Raw genomic sequence first — 18,806 nt, 5'->3', positions numbered from 1 at the left:
ATCTGGGACAAAATTAAGTCACTTTGACAAGTGTGGATTAATTAAGGAAAGCCGGCACGGATTTGTTAAAGGCATTGGGAAGCTGCGTTAACTGGTGTTCAGGGAAGTGCAATCCTGCTTTCTGTAATTTCTGAGGATGTGTTGGGCAGCTGCTTGTAAAAATTGAAGTATAACAATAACTTGCCTATTCTATGGTGCCTTAAACGTACCCTGACTGTGATCAGCAGTGAACCAGAGAGATATCAGTCGGGGTGACTGAAAAGCTTGGTCAAAAGGGGGGGTTCAGGAGGAGGAGGGGGGGGGCGGGGGGGGTTCAGGAGGAGGAGGGGGAGGGGGGGGGCGGGTGGGGTTCAGGAGGAGGAGGGGGCGGGTGGGGTTCAGGAGGAGGAGGGGGGGCAGGTGGGGTTGAGGAGGAGGGGGGGGCGGGTGGGGTTCAGGAGGAGGAGGAGGGGGCGGGTGGGTTTCAGGAGGAGGGTCGGGTGGGGTTCAGGAGGAGGAGGGGGAGCGGGTGGGGTTCAGGAGGAGGAGGAGGGGGCGGGTGGGGTTCAGGAGGAGGAGGAGGGGGCGGGTGGGTTTCAGGAGGAGGGGGCGGGTGGGGTTCAGGAGGAGGAGGGGGCGGGTGGGGTTCAGGAGGAGGAGGAGGGGGCGGGTGGGTTTCAGGAGGAGGGGGCGGGTGGGGTTCAGGAGGAGGAGGAGGGGGCGGGTGGGGTTCAGGAGGAGGAGGAGGGGGCGGGTGGGGTTCAGGAGGAGGGGGCGGGTGGGGTTCAGGAGGAGGAGGAGGCGGGTGGGGTTCAGGAGGAGGGGGGCGGGTGGGGTTCAGGAGGAGGAGGGGGCGGGTGGGGTTCAGGAGGAGGGGGGCGGGTGGGGTTCAGGAGGAGGGGGCGGGTGGGGTTCAGGAGGAGGAGGGGGCGGGTGGGGTTCAGGAGGAGGAGGGGGGCGGGTGGGGTTCAGGAGGAGGAGGAGGCGGGTGGGGTTCAGGAGGAGGAGGGGGCGGGTGGGGGTCAGGAGGAGGAGGGGGCGGGTGGGGTTCAGGAGGAGGAGGGGCGGGTGGGGTTCAGGAGGAGGAGGAGGCGGGTGGGGTTCAGGAGGAGGAGGGGGCGGGTGGGGTTCAGGAGGGGGGCGGGTGGGGTTCAGGAGGAGGAGGAGGCGGGTGGGGTTCAGGAGGAGGAGGGGGCGGGTGGGGTTCAGGAGGAGGAGGGGCGGGTGGGGTTCAGGAGGAGGAGGGGGCGGGTGGGGTTCAGGAGGAGGAGGGGGCGGGTGGGGTTCAGGAGGAGGAGGGGGCGGGTGGGGTTCAGGAGGAGAAGGGGGCGGGTGGGGTTCAGGAGGAGGAGGGGGCGGGTGGGGTTCAGGAGGAGGAGGGGCGGGTGGGGTTCAGGAGGAGGAGGGGCGGGTGGGGTTCAGGAGGAGGAGGGGGCGGGTGGGGTTCAGGAGGAGGAGGGGGCGGGTGGGGTTCAGGAGGAGGGGGGCGGGTGGGGTTGAGGAGGAGGGGCGGGTGGGGTTCAGGAGGAGGGGGGGGGCGGGTGGGGTTCAGGAGCAGGAGGGGGCGGGTGGGGTTTGGGGGGGGCGCGGTCTTCAAAGATGGCTGAAGTAGGAGGGAATGTTGATTAATCCATGACACATGAGACAAGTTCTGGTTATGGGGTCAAGCGATGGTGGAGGTAGAACTGCGTGTTCTCAGCACACATGGAAGCAGAATCTGCCACCAGATGTCACTGTGGGGCAGCATGCAGAGCAGAAGCAGGCCAAGGACAGATTCTTGGGGGACTCTGGAGGAAGACTGTGGCTGGAGATGAGCTGATGGGCAGCAGTGGCACCACAAAGGCAGGCCTACCAAGCTCCAGTGGAGAAGAGGCAATGGAGGAGCTTGATGCGGTCTACCTGATCAAATGTTGTAGAGTGGTGGAGGAGGAGAAGGGATAATGTCTGTTACAGAGGATCTTGTTTGTGCCCATTTCAAGCTTGCGCTATATTAAACATGTAGAATTGTGTTTCTAGAACATCAACTGCTGAGAGTTCAGCTGAGCTTGATAAATCTCAAGGTTTGTTCCTGCAGTTTCTGTCGGTGTGTTAATGGCATGTGGTCCATGTTGTAATCGTTATCAGTTGGATTCACTCTAAAATGGTGACATCTGTTCTTCAGGAACATTTCATTTGAAATTGGCTAATGGTAGATTTCCTAAATTGCTCCGTTTATTTGTGTGGTTGTCTGCTTCCACGTGAGATTGTGGGGGTGAAATATGGTGGAAGTCAATGCTCCCTCTAATTTTTATTTTAGGTGTGCGGTCCCTTTAAAATTGCTGTGCGGCCGCATGCGCGGTATCCTGTCTAACGTTGCAGCTGGTGACTGGCCTGCGCGGGACCTCCCGATCGTTGTGCGGCGGCGCAGCTTCAAGGGAACGTTGGTGGGAGTGTGATCAAGTGTTGCTGTCCTCTCGCTCCTTTCTCTCTTTTTCCCCCCCCCCCCAAGCCCCCCTCTGGGTCACCTACTATCTATGTGGGTTCCACTGGTTGCCTGGACTGCATTGAGAAGTCTGACTGTCCCATTCTCATTGCTGACCCGCCTGGACTGTGCGCACAAATCTCTGGAAAGAATTTCCCGACTGCGGAGAATACTTTAGTTGCTCTTAGCCTGGTAATTTACTTCCAGCTGGGTGAAGCCAGCGATGAAAGGGATGCAGTAAGTGGAGGGGAATAAAACACGGTGGGGGGGGGGGGGGGGGGGGGGAGTTGGCAAGTTTTGCACCCACTTGCTGCACTACTCCTAAAGACAGTGACTCGAGCTTGGGTGTTGTGGTAGCTCCCCATGTGGCTATTCCGCAACTGTCCTGTGTATATTGGTGGGTTCCATCTGACCCTCGGCCACACCTGCGCGTCTCCAGTCAGGTTGCTGGATAATGAGATCCGCAATGGGAATCCTGGCTCCTTTATTCTTCTCTACCCTCTGACTGCCGTGCCCCCCCTCTATATATATAATATATATATATATACACACACAGACACCAACAATCCATGCGGCAGGACATTGGTCCCCCAAAATTGGGCCTCGTTGCCCCCATTCGACCTGAGTCCAGTCATACTGTGTTTCGTTCTTTCCCACCTTCCCCCTTTCTATTGTGCGAACATTTTCCTAGCTTTTAAACCTGTGAACAACTCTGCTTTTTTCACTTTGTGCAAATAAGCGGAACAGCATCTTCTGCTGTTGTAGTTTTCAATTCCACCATCAGGTGGTGCTGCAGTGCCACCTGGTGACGATAGGTGGAACTACAGAAATGCTGCTCCAACATTTCTTAAACAAGGCCCAGCTTTACTGGGGACTTGCGCCATTGTAGTGGCAGACCTGTGGTGTAGGGACGCTTGAACGACGTGAGAGATGACAATATGGGGTAGGCAACTTGAGCCACTCCATGTTTTCACACTGCTACCACTTAGACTTGAAACTAATAACATTGGAGACCTGGCAGCAGTGTGATTAATTGACTTCAAATGTAGTTTCTGATTGAATTGAAATGGCGTGTCAGAACATCGCTGTGCTGGCTGATGTGACTTGCTATAATTGCTGAGGTGGGGTGTGTTTGATGATTAGGATTTATTGACGGACAGCTTCTTCAACATTGGCCCAGAAATTCGGGTCGGAGGCTTCCCGCGGGTGTAAGCCCCCGACCTGCACTTACCGAGCACGCCGGCCATTGAGCTGTGGGCCCCCATGGAATTCCAATCTTGGGCCTGCTCCAACTGCCGGCGCGCAGGGCTTGCGTATCCCAGGGGCGCAGTTAGTTTGATGTCCCCTGGGGTCAGGTGGGCCATGGGGAGCCAATTGGAGCAGGGAATGCTCCATTCATAAGTTTGACAGGAAGAGCTGTCAAAACTTATAAATACTACGGGCCCTGAAACATCACTAAATCTTCAAATAATTTTTTTTTTTTAATCACATTTTTTAAATAAACTAAATTACATGTAATAACTATTTTAAACAATTTAAATTTTGGGAAAAAAAGTTTTATTTTCTAACGGGGCTAAAAATAAACTTGCCTTTTTTTTAAAGTATTTAAAAATAATAAACCTGTGGAAAAAATGTTTTAATTAATTCACCACTTACCATGTAAGAAGCAGGCCTTACGCCTGCTTTTTGTGTAACTTCTGGAGACTTACCCTCCAGGGGGAACCTGGAAATAAAGGTAAGTTCGATGCACACGCGCAGCCTCTCCTGCGCACACGTTTGACTTGTGAACCTCTTCGTTCAGGGGAACGCAAGTGCCGGTTTCCCGCGCATGCGCAGTGCATGCAGGAAACCGGCACTTCCACTGGGCTTACGGGTGAGTAACCCGTGTGTACTCACCCGTAGAGACCCGAAGTTCTGGGCCATGGTGGTCTATCAATAAAACAATTCTTTGCTTAAGTTACTTTTAACAATGTTTCCTTTTTAAGCATTTATTGTTGCCAATCTGCTACTCCATTAGTTTGTTCAGCCAAAAGGTCTAAAGAATAAATTGCCAAAAAAAAAAAAAAATTCAACAATTGCGTTCTTGCCAAGAGTACAAATGTTGAATCCATGGCAGGCCAGTTTTAACAAACTGTGGGGATCATCTATGGAATAATGGAAAGCGCAGCAGCCAAGCTGCTTCCGATTGGCCACTATCTTCGCTGTGGCATATTTTAATTAGAAATGCTGGAAAATGGGGAGTAAGTTAAATTCAGTGGTGGGATTGGCACACCAGACGGCGGATTGATGCTGTAGGTCACCGATCTCGGCATTGCAGGAAAACCTGGGCCAAAAATCCTGCTCCTTACCCGAGAATACTGTTACCAGAGGAGGGGGGGGTCCGCGAAGGCTGAAGTTTGTCTGAAGAAAATGTGAAATGTTAGAATACTCCCCCAATGTTTTCTCAGCCGAAGTTAAATTAATTAAAATCTATGACTATTAAAGGCAGTTTTTTAATTTCTTGATTTAGTTACTTGAATAGTCGTGGCACTCTTGAATCCAAGGTTGTGGGTTCAAGCCCCACGCCAGGACTTGAGCACGTAGTCCAGGCGGAGACTTTCAGTGCAGTGCTGAGGGATTCTACATTGTTGCAATGTCATTTTTCAGATGAGATGTAAACTAACTTCAGGTGAAATGTCTCTTGGCAATTTTTTGTTTTGGTTAGAGGAGCAGGGGCTGTTCTCCCAGTATCCTGGCCAGCATTCATCCCTCAGTCAACAGAAGCATGAACTGCTTGTTCATGTCACTCACTGCTGTGGAACCTTTGCTAAGTGCAAGTTGACTGCTGTGTTTGTCAACAAAGCAACTACATTTCAAAAGTAACTCATTGGCTGTGAAAACCTGAAGTTTTACTGCGAGTTCTTTCCACTGTCGGCTGTGGCTCAGTTGGTAGCACACTCGTCTGAGTCAGAAGGTTGTGGGTTCACGTCCCACTCCAGGGACTTGAGCACATAAAGCTAGGCTGACACTCCAGTGCAGTGCTGAGGGAGTGCTGCACTGTCGGAGGAGCCGTCTTTCGGATGAGACGTTAACCTGAGGCCCCGTTTGCTTTCTCAGGTGGACGTGGAAGAGCAGGGGATTTCTCCCCGGTGTCCTGGCCAATATTTATCCCTCAACTAACATAACAAAAACAGATTATCTGGTCATTATCACATTGCTGTTTGTGGGAGCTTGCTGTGTGCAAATTGGCTGCCGTGTTTCCCACATCACAAGTGACTACACTCCAAAAGTACTTCATTGGCTGTAAAGTGCTTTGAGATGGCCGGTGGTCGTGAAAGGCACGATATAAATGCAAGTTTTTCTTTCTTCCCAAATTACTGAACTGGGGGACATCCTTGCAGTCGAAAGGGTTTCAGTTGATTTCTATCCAGTTTAACAGTGCAAGTCGTCAGACTCGATGACCTAATCAGTCCAAATTTTATAGAATTTAGAAACTTAAATGAACCAAGCTTCAAGATTGTTTTTCTTGTCTTTGTAATGGACAAGCATTGTGATTTTTTTTTCACCTTCCACAATTATATTTAAAAATTACAGGTAATACTTTACTTAATAGCTTACGATTTCTTGATGGTGCAAATGTTTCAGGTTGGGTATCAATCCTGGTGGGTGGTGAGTCTTTGACTAAGCTCATTCTAGCCTGTGCTTATTGCTGTTTTAGCAGCAATCTGTTACCCACTAATGTATTTTTAATTTTGTAGTTGCTCCTGCTGCGGGGATATGCCTTCAACCACTCAGCGGACTTTGAAACTGTCCGCATGATGAAGGAGAAGCTGTGTTATGTGGGATACAACATTGAACAGGAGCAGAAACTGGCATTGGAAACCACTGTTTTAGTGGAGTCCTACACGGTGTGTATTACTGCAGCTTAAAATAGCCAGTTTCTTACTTTGCAATATGCACGCGCCCTAAATTCTGCATCAGCAGAATTTTTAAAGTGTAAGTGTCTTGGACCTGTTCAGCAATCAGCAAGAAATGGAGCCAGTGACTATCAGCTCAATACTTGCCCCCACCACCACCCCCCCCCCCCCCCAACACCAGCTATTAGTCACATTTTTTCCCCCCTCCTCCTCCCATCCCCCCCAAAAATTATTGATTTTTTTCCCTTTAAATTCTGTATTTGTTCTGATTCTCCCTCCCCCCCCCCCCCCCCCCCCTTCTCTCTCCCTTCCCCCCTGCCCCCTACTACTTCTGAAAGCACTGACTCACACTTGGGTATGGATCCATAGGTGCTTCCAATTCCTCATTAAAGTGTCTATTATTATGTAGCCTGTATAATGAATAATAGCAGGTTATTCCATCATGGGGTATGGGGCGGGGGATTGAATTGCTTGATCCTGCTCTGCCCTCATGTCACAGTAGAGTGTACTGGATAGCATCAGAAAGTAGCACTCCCCTCCCCTCCCCTCCTGGATTTAGGTTCTGATGCACTCTTTCCCCCCCCCCCGCCCTCCCCTCCCCCTCCTGGATTTAGGTTCCAATGCACTCGTGGCCGGCCTCTCTCGTTCTACCTTCTGCAGACTTGAGGTCATTCAAAACTGTGCCATGTGCTACCGAGCACCAAGTCCCTTTCACCCATCACCCCTGACCTACATTGGCTCCCAGTCTGGCAACACCTCAATTTTAAAATGACCATTGTTTTCAAATCCCTCCCTGGCCTCGCCCCTCCCTATCTCTGTAATCTCCTCCAATTCTGCCCTCTTTAACATCCCCAATTTTAATCACCCAACCATTGACGGTTGAGATTCAGCTGCCGAGACCCTAAGCTCTGGAATTCCCTCTCTAAATCTCTCCGCCTCTCTGCCTCTATTTCCTTCTTTAAGATGCTCCTCAAAACCTGCCTCTTTGACCAAGTGTTTGGTCACTGCCCTAATGCCTCATGATGTGATGGTGTCAAATTTTGTTTGATAACACTTCTGTACAACGCTATATAAATGCAAGTTGTTCTGAAGATGTGTGAACAGAGTGCAAACCCACTACGCCACTCAGTCCTGAAAGCAGCTCTCTGATGCATTTGTATCCGTTGCAATGTGGTGTCGCCGTTCAGATCAACCAGCTAATCTTTTGATCTAGGTGCACATCTGGAGAGCAATTAGTTTGTCTTTATAGATATGTGTGTGCTACATTACTGGGTTTGAATTCTTAAAGCACAAGTTCTTTAGCTTCCAGATGGCCGGGTTATAAAAGTCGGAGGGGAGCGGTTTGAAGCAGCAGAGGCCCTGTTTCAGCCTCATCTCATCAACGTTGAAGGTGTTGGTGTTGCAGAGTTACTGTTCAATACCATCCAGGCAGCTGATATTGACACCAGGTATGTGGGCAATGTACATGGCAGGATTGCTGAAGCTTCTCTTTTTTTTTTAAACTGTGGTGTATCGCAATATTTACTGGGTTCTGGGTGAATCCTTTAACTAGTAACTTGTGTTTCCATGTGTTTTTGGACATCGACGCACTCTGCTACAACTGCTGGTTTTGCTTTTTTTTTTTTTTTAAATTCCCAAGCTAAGTTTAGTTTGCCAATTTTTACCAAATGACAGTAAAATATTACTTTAAAGCAGTGAGCATTTTTCCAACAGTTGTCACAGTGATTCATTGCCCTCTGCAATTGTTGCTTCCCAGATCGGAGTTCTACAAGCACATTGTCCTCTCTGGTGGGTCCACCATGTACCCTGGTTTACCTTCCCGCCTGGAGCGTGAGCTGAAACAGCTATACCTGGAGCGTGTACTCAAAGGAGACATCGAGAAACTTTCTGTAAGTCCGACTTTGCGGCTATAAATGATTTTTCGCGTTTCACCAATCGTGACTACAATAAAGAGAACCTTGTTCAATGGAGTGATAAACAAGTCGACCTATTTTACTCTCTCCAGATAAGCCTAGGATTTAAAATTGCAGAACTCTTGCACTCTACCTCTCTAATCATCTTCTCCAGTTGTACATCCCAGAGTGCACCCTCCCTTCTCCTGGTTCTGGTCCCGATTTTAAAATTCTCATCCTTGTTTTCACATCCCTCCATGGCCTCGACCCTCCCTATCTCTGTAACCTCCTCCAGCTCTGCAACCCTCCGGGATCTCTGCTCTCTTCCAATTCTGGCTTCTTGCACGTCCCCAATTTCCACCGCTCCACCATTGGCAGACGTGCCTTCAGCTGCCGAAGCCCCAAGCTCTGGAATTCTCGCCCTAAACCGCTAGGCTCCTCTATCTCTCTTTCCTCCTTTAAGACGCTCCTTAAAACCTACCTCTTGACACAGCTTTTGGTCACCTGCTCTAATTTCTCCTTGTGGCTCGGTGTCAAATTTGTTGTCTTAAAATTCCTGTGAAGCGACTTGGGATGTTTTACTACATTAAAGGCGCTATATAAATGCAAGTAGTTGTAGTACAACATCCCCCATTCCCTTTTTTTTATTTTGCACTCTCTTCTCTCTGCCAATATTAGAGGCTCAAGCCTCCACTACCCCTCACTCTGGCGTTCTCTTCCTAAACCTCTGTTTTGCCACTTCTCTCCTTGTTTTCAAATTATTCCTTAAAACCTACCTCTCTGACCTTCCTTTCCTCTTTCATGCATGGTGTCAAATGCTGCACCTTCTAAATTGCCTGTAGATGTTATGTTATGGCTGAATTTGATAACTCACCGTGTAGGGAAGGTGTGGGTGTGAATCTCCATCCTGTTGTTCCAGAGCATAATAACATTATACTAAAGTGCAACCTGGAGCGAGTGACTAAAAGTGCTGGGCACTGATTCTCTATCAGAATGCATCTACTAGCATATGTCTATCAGAGTAAAGGTAAGGCACAAGCCACGCCTCCTCGGCCCCCCTCCCTCACGCACAGAATTGTAAAACAGGATTACACAGTGACTGTTGCCAAAAAACCGTTCACAGCAGAGGGTGCTAAGCATTCTAAACCTTGAATTCCAGTGCTTTGTCATCATTCAAAATATGAAGAGTATGGAGACGGCCAGAGGGGTTGGAGGGGTGGGTAGTAAGGAGGAGAAAGAAATGAGTTGGAATCATGTTGGCTGTTTTCAGACAGCACTTTTAGCGGCAAAATATTATTTGGAAGATTTCAAAACACTTGAAAGTGCCAAGAACTGAACGTAATTATTCAGTGCCTGCTCCATAAGCGGGTTAGCATTTAAGGTGGCACAGGGTGATGGTATTTGTATCCTATCACATTAACTTATCTTATTTCTCCAGGAGAGAATGTTTTTGTATGTAGTTTAGGATGTGCTACAAAGTCAAACTCCAGATTAAATTTTATCCAATTTTGATTGAATTTTTATCTGTCCATGACTCAGAACTATTCTGACAATGTACTTGGATAGACACTGTGGTTAGTCACTCAAACAATACACTGACCATTGCTCTGCAAAAGATCAGCACCACAGAAGTGCAGTTTATACAGCAAGACATAGGTTGATCCTTTCAGGTCAAGCTGCCTGTATAAACTTGTAACCCTCTTGGTCAAGGAATTACATTTAGTACCAAGTGTGTACATGGTTAATGATCACACGCTGCTCTAATGCCAGACTTGGTTGTAAACAGGAACAACATCACAAAGAAGGTAACATGATTCCTGTTTGAGACAGTAACTATTCCAGTTGTAGCTCATCACAATAAATGAGACCCACCTTTGTCATTTAACAATTCTTTCTGGCCTTAAATCAGCCATCCTGTTTTGCTGTGTTTTAAAATCTTGGGCAAGATGCTAAAATCTGTGATGTGATGCGCGCACATTTTTCAGCTATTTGATCAGAAGCTATGGTAAAATAATCGGAGTGGTCTCCCAGGGCACTTGCCCACTGGTGGTTGGACATGAATTCCAGTTTCTGCAGAAACAGACCTGGCAATTCTTGTGGGAAGATAGCAGGAAAAATCACTGAAGCTATTTGCCAGATAGTTGTATTGGTGGAACTGGCCTAGCATCTGCTCTCGAGCGGTGATGCATTAGCATGGAGACCCAAGAAAGGGGTGATTTTATCGAGGAAGGAAGTCTTGCCTCGACAAAAAGATGGTTGCAGGAGCCTAGCATGTTTCTCCCCTTCACCTTTTTTGTTTTAAAGTAAGCATGTTTGTATCACTGCCTAGTATTTTAACTTTTTGAACGGCAAAGCTCTGACACACAAGTATCCTATCCTCCCATGAGCTATACTGCCCCTCCGACTCCACACCAAATACTCCTCCTGCAGGATTACACCAGTGGATAAGGACAATCCCAAACTCCTCGTCTTGATGACGGATTAACCCGTGTTCTACACAAGGTACGGCAGCGCAATGGTTACGTTACTGGACTCGTAATCCAGAGGCCTGGAGTAATAATCCAGAGAACCGGAGTTCAAATCTGAGAAGGAAGATTATTTAGCGTGGAGTAGGAGAGGCGGTATCACTCATGGGAGGATAATTTGTTTTTTTTTAATGTTATCTGGAAATAAAAAGCTGGTTGGAGTAAAAAGAAGTGACCATGAAGCTATTGATTTGTCATTAAAAACTCAACTGATTCACTAATGTCCTTTTTTAGGAAAGGAAACCTGCCTTCCTTACCCAGCCTGGGTGTGTGAGACTCCAGTCCCGCACCAACAACTCTTAACTCCCTTCTGAAGTCGTGTCTCAAACCACTCAGTTCAGAGCAACTGGGGGTGCGCAATACACGACGGCTTTGGCAACGATCCTAAGAAATCCCTTTCTCTGCTCTATTTATTCTTGTCTCCATGAGGATTTTTTTTTTTAATTATGCAGCTATCCACCCAGTTCCAAGCCCTTCTGCTTGTTCAGTACTGGGTAAGTGTCAGTCTGGGACACTCTTGCCTTGGAGTGAAAAGGTTGTGGGTTTAACATAGGCTGATGCTTTGGTGCAATACTGAAGAAGTGCTGAATGGTCAGAGACACTGTCCTTTTGGATGACATTAAACCAAGGCGCCATCAGTCTGAGCGTTAAAGATTCCAAGGAGCTATTGCTGAGGGGGAGGGGTAGAAGGAGAGAGAGAAGGAAGTGGGAGGGAAGAAAGGGAGTTTGTTCCTGGGCAACATTTTCCACGACCAAATCAGGGAACAAAACTTTGGCTGTATGGAATTGCTTCATAAGTGGCTATTTAAATCAATGTTCTCCCATCGCCACTCTCCAAGTTGTGCCGGGATACAGTTCCATGGGCAGTGGTTGATATTTGTTATCTCGCCAAAGTGGACACTATTTATAGGTCACCCTTGACGGTGAGAGTTTGCAAACTGTTAGCCTACAGCTGACCCTCATTCTGTCCCCATCTAATGTCTCAGCATGTACTTCCAGTCGGATTTTCTGTAAAACAGCCAAGTGTGAGAATCCTTGCTGATTAAGCACAGACCTGGATTGAACCTGGGATCCTCCTGAGCTATATGGTTCAGAGACTGAGGGTTTAACTCTGAGTTGTTAGTCGGTCAGAAGCTGCTTTGTACTACAAGTTTGATAATACATAAAAATGAGATGTGAGCAGATGCCTCTGGTGGAGCAAAACTTGAATCGAAGCGATGAGTAAGAAATGTGCTTGTAAAATGTGAAAATGTACTCCCGTATGCACCAACTTAAACGCCAATAACATTCTGCTGGGGGTAGAAGAGGGAGGAGAAAAGGTTGATGTAAATGTTGGTTGGTGTCTGGTATCCAATACACAATTGAGTAGGATTGTTTTATTTTCATACTGGTATGGAGAGAGAAATTAGACCTTGTTTAAAATGTGCTTCACTGTTTACAGTTTTTGGTTTATGCTGGATGTTTATTTCCATATAGAAATTCAAGATTCGTATAGAAGATCCGCCTCGGCGCAAGCACATGGTGTTTTTGGGTGGAGCTGTACTAGCAGACATCATGAAGGACAAGGATAACTTCTGGATGACCCGGCAGGAGTATGAGGAGAAGGGTGTGCGTGTGCTAGAGAAACTTGGAGTGACTGTTCGATAAACCAACATGTTCGTTCCAACTGTTCTCACTGCTTTTTTTTCCTTGCTCATCTTTAAATCATTTGGCTGTCTGACATGGGTAGGCTTCTGCCCTTTGACTCCTGGGGTCAGGTTTTGTTCACTGGTACTGCTGGTTTCCTGGGAGAGCTTTGTTTAATGTTTGTCAACTTCCCTAAATTTAAAACCATTTAATTTGACAATTTCCTTGCAAACAAAAACCAAGGCAGAGGGGCCTGTCTGCTGCATTGTTACTGCCCTGTAGGCGCTCGGATAACTCCTGTAGGCTTCTTTATTTGCATCTGTAGTGTTGGACTGCTAGCTCTGTCTGTAACACACCAGGTGGTTTGATGTTCTGGCTAAGAGGAACTACCACTTTCATTTATATTTAAAAAAAAAAGCAGCTTTTATCACCACATTATTGCAGTGGTTAGCACTATTGACTTAACGGTTTTTAATGTAGGTTCACCTTCAGGAAGTGGGGCCAGAGTAAGTTGTTGCCAGTCATTTTTTTAACCCTTCAGTGTAGAATCCAGGGATGGGCTGTTGTAGTGAATTATTAAATTCAGTTCGGAGATTCTTTCTGTTGTGGGATGTTTAAATGGTAAACGTCGGCTAACTTGATTTAACTATGATGTTTTCTCTTTTGAAATAGTGGTATGCAGTGATGCACATTTCTGATAACTGTAAAGAGAAAGAATGTGGCTCTGTACGTACAGAATACTCTTCATTTGGCGCAAGGCTACGCAAAAAAAGACTTGTAAAACCAAAAGGGACTGGGTTCCCTGGTGTTCATAGATTTAAAACGTTTGTAGGTATGTTAACTAAAATGAAACCTATATTATATAAATATATATATAAAATATGAAAAACTAGAATTGCTTATAAATTGATCGAGCTGATATTTAAGTTGATCAGCGCTCAATTGTGTCTGAAGCGCTTCATATTGGAACTCCTCAAATATTAAAGAAAATTGCAGCATATATGGTTACCCAGTGCCAGAAGAGTTATTATAACTGGATCTCTTTTTCATATCATAAACTGCGTAAAACGAAATAAAGCAAAATGATTTGTAGATATTTGTGCAGTCATTGAGATTGGTGTCATTCTATGGGCGGGAGAAACTTCATGTTTCAGACAGTCGTCCTGGAATTGGGAATCTGGATGCAGATGCAGGCCACTCAGCCCATTGTGCCTCTGCTGGTGCTAACCCGCTGACCTGAACTATCCACTGCACTTTACCGGTTACCTTTTTAATTGTTTTTCTTCTAGTTGCTTATTCAACTCCCTCTTAAATGCGATCGACTTGACTTCAACGGTTACCTGTGAAATGCATTCCATATTCTAATAACCTTATTGTGGGGTGAAAATCCTTTATACCTCTGCAATTTCTATAGAACTGTCTGAATGATGTAAATGTTGATGACTTAAACTTTTCTTAATGTTATCTGCCAAATTTAGATAGTAAAACTTGCAGTCTAGAATCTCTAACAAATATTTCACTTTGTTGAAGAGCCTGGTGTCCCTGTCTATAACAAACAAGTATAATGTGTGAGGGTGTGTGAGATTTCTTTTTAAATGGATGAATGGCATTCAAGCTGTCTCTAAGAAAACTCAACCATTCAGAGTTCCCTTCAACTTGTTTTAAAGAGATGTTATCTGACCTGGCGGCACTAAATGGCTGAATTAACAAGGTCCATACCTGCATAACATTCTTGAATTATCTTGGATCTTTAATAAAGTTTAATTATGGGTTACTCTCATTATCCTGCTTGCTTGGACCAGCACTGAGTTTAAGAATGAGTAAACTGGTGAGAGTATTGTATGAACTTTAGTTTTTAATGGTTGCTTTGTTTATATAAAAAAAATTGTATTGTGCAACTTGCAAACCCAAACAGTTGTGTAGATTGTTTCTATTAAAATAGTGTACAGTTGGCCAACAGAAACATTAATCCAGGCGATCTTTTGTGAATGAGGTTGCTTATGAACACGTAGTGTAATTTTACACTTTGGGAGCACTGAAAAGCTTCAGATGTATGCTCACTGCTGTAAAATCCAGTTAGAAAACTGTCTGTGGATAGGTATTTGTGACTGCTAGTAACTATTGTATTACCCATCAGAGTCGCTTTTCAGCAAACCTGGACTTGCTGTCTTGTGTGTAAGCTCCAGAATTTATTTTTTGAATTGGGGATTTTTCACATGCAAGGTGAATTTGATGACCACTGCAGTATGAAAACGGGTTCAATCTCTCTTTGAGGGCGATTTGATTGGCCCCTCGTCTTTCCAGGCTATTGGCTCTGTGAAGCTCAAACTGTAGCTGGAGTCTGTGTGATGAGTCTAATACCAGAAGTGGGGTCAATGGGAGTCTGACAGCGGGCAACATTTCTTCTTCATTTACAACTTCACATTGCACCATTATCATGAATCACCAGTTGACAGGTCAGTGGTACTGATTTAGTGGGGTTTGGTCTTCAATCAATTTTGCCAGTGAAATTTGCAAACCAGATCCCTGGCACTGGATATTTCACATTATTTAAAAACCTCATTCCTACTTGTGTCCTGTAAGGTCTTTGCTCAGTAATTTACTTTTTTGCCTCCACTTTTTAAGTATAATTAATAAATGATTAACAATATGCTTTGAGCTGTATCTCATGTTAATGCATTCACAGAAATAATGGTGGCAGTTAACTTACAGGCAAGGTATGAAAGGTTATGGTATATTTGCATAACCCAGGTTGGTTGAAGGGCTTTGACAGGGTAATGGGTTTTTGAAGTATCAAAATTGAAGTACAGGAAAAGTTCTGACATCCGGGACCGGCGTGATGCCGATCTATCAAAAGTTCCGGAGTGGTGAGCGGATTATCTACCCAGGCTGTTTTTAACGAAGAAAAATTTAAAAATCAAGAAATGTGCAATATACAGTAATTGGGTACTCACCTACAGAATGTTGTTAAATGGATGGTGAAAGATGCTTGATGAAGTACAGTACTGCCAGTTGATGGTAATCCATAACTCTTTAATAACTTAACAGTAAAACAAAACTTAAACGACTGTACAGTATAAAGTACTGTACAGTGGTTGACTGTACACTTATTCCAAGCCAATTGGTTCATCAGGATCATGCACTTCAACAGATTCTTCAGGCACTTCCAGTGCTCCAACTCTTTAGGAAGCTTTCTTAAACATGTCCCGGATGTCTGCTTGCTTAGTGGACTCTTGCTTTCTTTGCAGAAAGGTAGACTGCAGAATATGGAGCTGCATAACTTCTTGGGCAGAATAGCAAGAATGGCTTTCAGCAAATTTGATGAATGAAGCAAGATCTGCTGCAGCTTTAGCCCAAGAAATCTTGTTCACTTCAGAAATCTCATCGTCTTCATTTTCCAATCACACTTTCCTTTTCTTGGATTCAAAACATTCTCCATTATTTCATCATCACTTAGCAAATGCACAACAGCAACTTCTCTATCGGCATCAACCCACTGCTCAATATCACTTTCACGGAGGTGATGTAGAGGGTTTGCTGGGCCTACATCTTTCACCATGTCAGCCATTTCCATTACTGCAGTCTTCCGCGGACAAACATTGAACCCACGAAATTCCTCCTCTGAAGAAGAACCTTCAGCAAACATTACAGAAGGCCACAATTTGCACCAGGCTTGTCTCAAAGTGTGACCTTTCACCAATTTCCAGGAACATGCAACATTAAAGATGGCATCTTTAAGATTGTATTCCTTCTGAAATGCCTGAATAGTACCTGTACTGTCATCTTGGCTTATCAGTCTACGTAGGAAGTCTTTCTTGTAATGACACTTGAGATTTTGGATAACGCCCTGGTCCATGGGTTGTATGAGAGAAGTTACATTTGGTGGCAAATAAATGGTGAAAATATTTCCAGAAACCAACTCGGATTCATGCGGATGGGCTCTACAATTATCCAGCAATAAAATGCATTTGCTATCTTCAGGTTTCCTTATTCTACGGAAATGTTCCCTCACAGATGGAGCAAAAGTATGATGGAACCAATTTGAAAAGATTTCCTTATCCATCCAAGCATTTGCTTGAGCTTTGTACTCAACAGGTAAGTGCCTCACATTTTTTAAATGCACGGCGATTTTTATACTTCCCAATGACTAAGTTTAACCCGGTGTGATCCAGCAGCGTTAGCACGGTTACACGATCTTTATTTTTCTTGTAACCTGAAGCATTAGCCTCACTAGCCCCAGCAAGTGTTGATTCTGGCAAACACCTCCAAAATAAGCCCGTTTCATGGCATTGTATAGCTGTGCTGGCGACAAATCATGTTGCTGCACAATCCGATTGAAATAATCGCAGTATTCTTCTGCGGCGTTGTGATCAGCTGATTTCTTCTCCCCGCAAACATCGAGTCGTCGTATCCCATGCCGTGCCTTGAAGCACGATAGCCATCCATCAGAGATAGCACACTTGTCAGTGAGCTCCATCTTTGCATAAAAATCCTTCGCTTTTGATATTAGCATGGGTCCGGAAATCGGAAAACCCTCAACGCTTCAGAGTAAACCACTCATAAAGCACGGTATCCAGCTCTTCAAGCTTAGGCTTACGAAGCGTGCGCCGTTTCTCTACACTCTTAGATGTCTCCGAGCTTGCATAAAACTTGAGTAGCTTATCCTTCTGCACTTTGATGTCGTACATTGTTGACGAACCGATTTTGAATTCTTTCATAATGTGCATACGCTTCGCTCCCATTTCTAGTCGTTTGCATATATCAATTTTCTGCTTTAAAGTTAACACCACTCTCTTCCTTTTGGTTGGATCAACTTTTGGGATTTCCATAATACAGTCCAATGAGTTGCTGCAGCGTGGGAGACACACAGTACTACTGGAACCCCAAAAACTGGCGGATCAGAAGAGGCTACCGGCAGCATGGGAGACACAGTACTGTACTGGAACCCCAAAAACTGGCGGATCAGAAGAGGCTACCGGCAGCGTGCGAGGGTGAGACTCCTGATGCAGGGTTTCTGAAGTGTTCCGAGTTCCGCTAGCGCCAAGAGGCCGAGTAGTGGCAGTTTGTAGAACTACCCCCACTGACGAACTCGGCAACTGTTGGAGACTCCGACTCGGAACCGGCAACATTGCCGGTTACTCAGGCGCTGTTTTCGGGGGGTGAATTCTGCCGGTAGAGCGAGGTTTCCGGACATACAACCTCCGGTTAAACCAAAGTTTCCTGTATTAATTGAAAAAACTGATTTCCCAACAAGCCTGACTTTCTAATCTCTGGTAGTACTGAAACATTCAATATCTTCATAACACCTGATGGTAGACACACTGGTTACACTAAGGAGTGCAGCCAACAATAATGTTTAAAGAACTGTACATCACATAGCTGTGAAAATGTAAATCTATGAACATGCCTCCTGTTCCTGCAAAGTAAATGCCAAGAGCTGGAGCCCTCCCTGGGTTTGCACGGAGTCTGTGCATTACAAAGCAGAACGCAGCGGTACTACACAGACATGTTTACAGTAGGGAGGGGTGCCCCACTGAGGCACCACTCTCTCCAAACTGGAACAAAGTTTTAACTAGGAGTGCCACCTTGCCACCTGCTCTCAATTGTTAACCTATTTTCAGAAACCAAACAAACTGGAGAAGATGGAAATAAATAGTAGGAAGGAAAATGGTACATTTTCAGGTATGCACTGAGCAAATGCTTTGCAATTACATTTCAAGTTTTAATTTAGCAATTTTTTTTGTGCTTGTGATGAGAAATGTTAGCTCAGGGACTGGAGCATTTGCATTTTGGATGCCCCAATGAAGTTTGAGCACTTGGATCAGATGCACAGAGTACAACTCCCTCTACTCTGCCCAGAACTGCTGCTTCAGATTTTTAAGTGGCGGCTGTGGCTCAGTTGGCATCACTCTCGTCTCTGAGTCAGGTTATGGGTTCCAGTCCAGAGACTTGAGCACAAAATCTAGGCTAACACTCCAGGTAGTATGGAGGTCGTGCTGCATTGTTGGAGGTGCCGTCTTTTGGTTGCGATGTTAAACTGAAGCTCCATCTCTCTCAGGTGGACGTAAAGGATCCCCTGGCAATATTTTGAAGAAAAGCAGGGAAGTCTTCCCCAGTGTCCTGGCCAATATTTATCACAAACAGATTATCTGGTCAGTATTACATTGCTGTTTGTGGGAACTTGTGCACCAATTGGTTGCAGCGTTTCCTACCTTGCACTGCTTGAAAGCTGGCCAAACTCATTCATTCATGAGATGTGAGCATTGCTGACAAGGCCAATATTTATTGCCCATTCCTAATTGCCCTTGAGAAGGTGATGGTGAACTGCCGCCTTGAACCGCTGCAGTCTGAGATATGAAGGTATTCCCACAGTGCTGTTGGGGAGGGAGTTCCACGATTTTGACCTAGCATCGATGAAGGAATGGCG

General features: G+C 45.8%; 2 protein-coding genes across 5 annotated transcripts in view; both read left to right on the top strand.

Annotated features, from left to right (window-relative positions):
- The window catches only part of LOC147121388 (actin-related protein 2), a 63,652-nt gene extending 50,181 nt beyond the window's left edge, over positions 1-13,471 (top strand). For all 3 annotated transcript variants that reach the window (XM_085981608.1, XM_085981609.1, XM_085981610.1), the window contains 4 exons: positions 6,178-6,327; positions 7,639-7,784; positions 8,093-8,225; positions 12,230-13,471. In XM_085981608.1, coding sequence (XP_085837734.1) covers positions 6,178-6,327; positions 7,639-7,784; positions 8,093-8,225; positions 12,230-12,400 — 600 coding nt within the window. In that variant the 3' untranslated portion in view covers positions 12,401-13,471. The remainder of the gene's footprint in view (positions 1-6,177; positions 6,328-7,638; positions 7,785-8,092; positions 8,226-12,229) is intronic.
- Positions 1-18,806, top strand: part of sertad2b (SERTA domain containing 2b) — a 542,965-nt gene that overhangs the window by 180,704 nt on the left and 343,455 nt on the right. The gene's annotated exons all lie outside the window — the stretch shown is intronic.

This window comes from Somniosus microcephalus, chromosome 3 (assembly GCF_052327205.1).
Source record: "Somniosus microcephalus isolate GS21.2 chromosome 3, FLI_Smic_1.0, whole genome shotgun sequence".
Lineage (NCBI taxonomy): Eukaryota > Metazoa > Chordata > Chondrichthyes > Squaliformes > Somniosidae > Somniosus > Somniosus microcephalus.
This window is presented reverse-complemented; position numbering and strand designations above follow the sequence as displayed.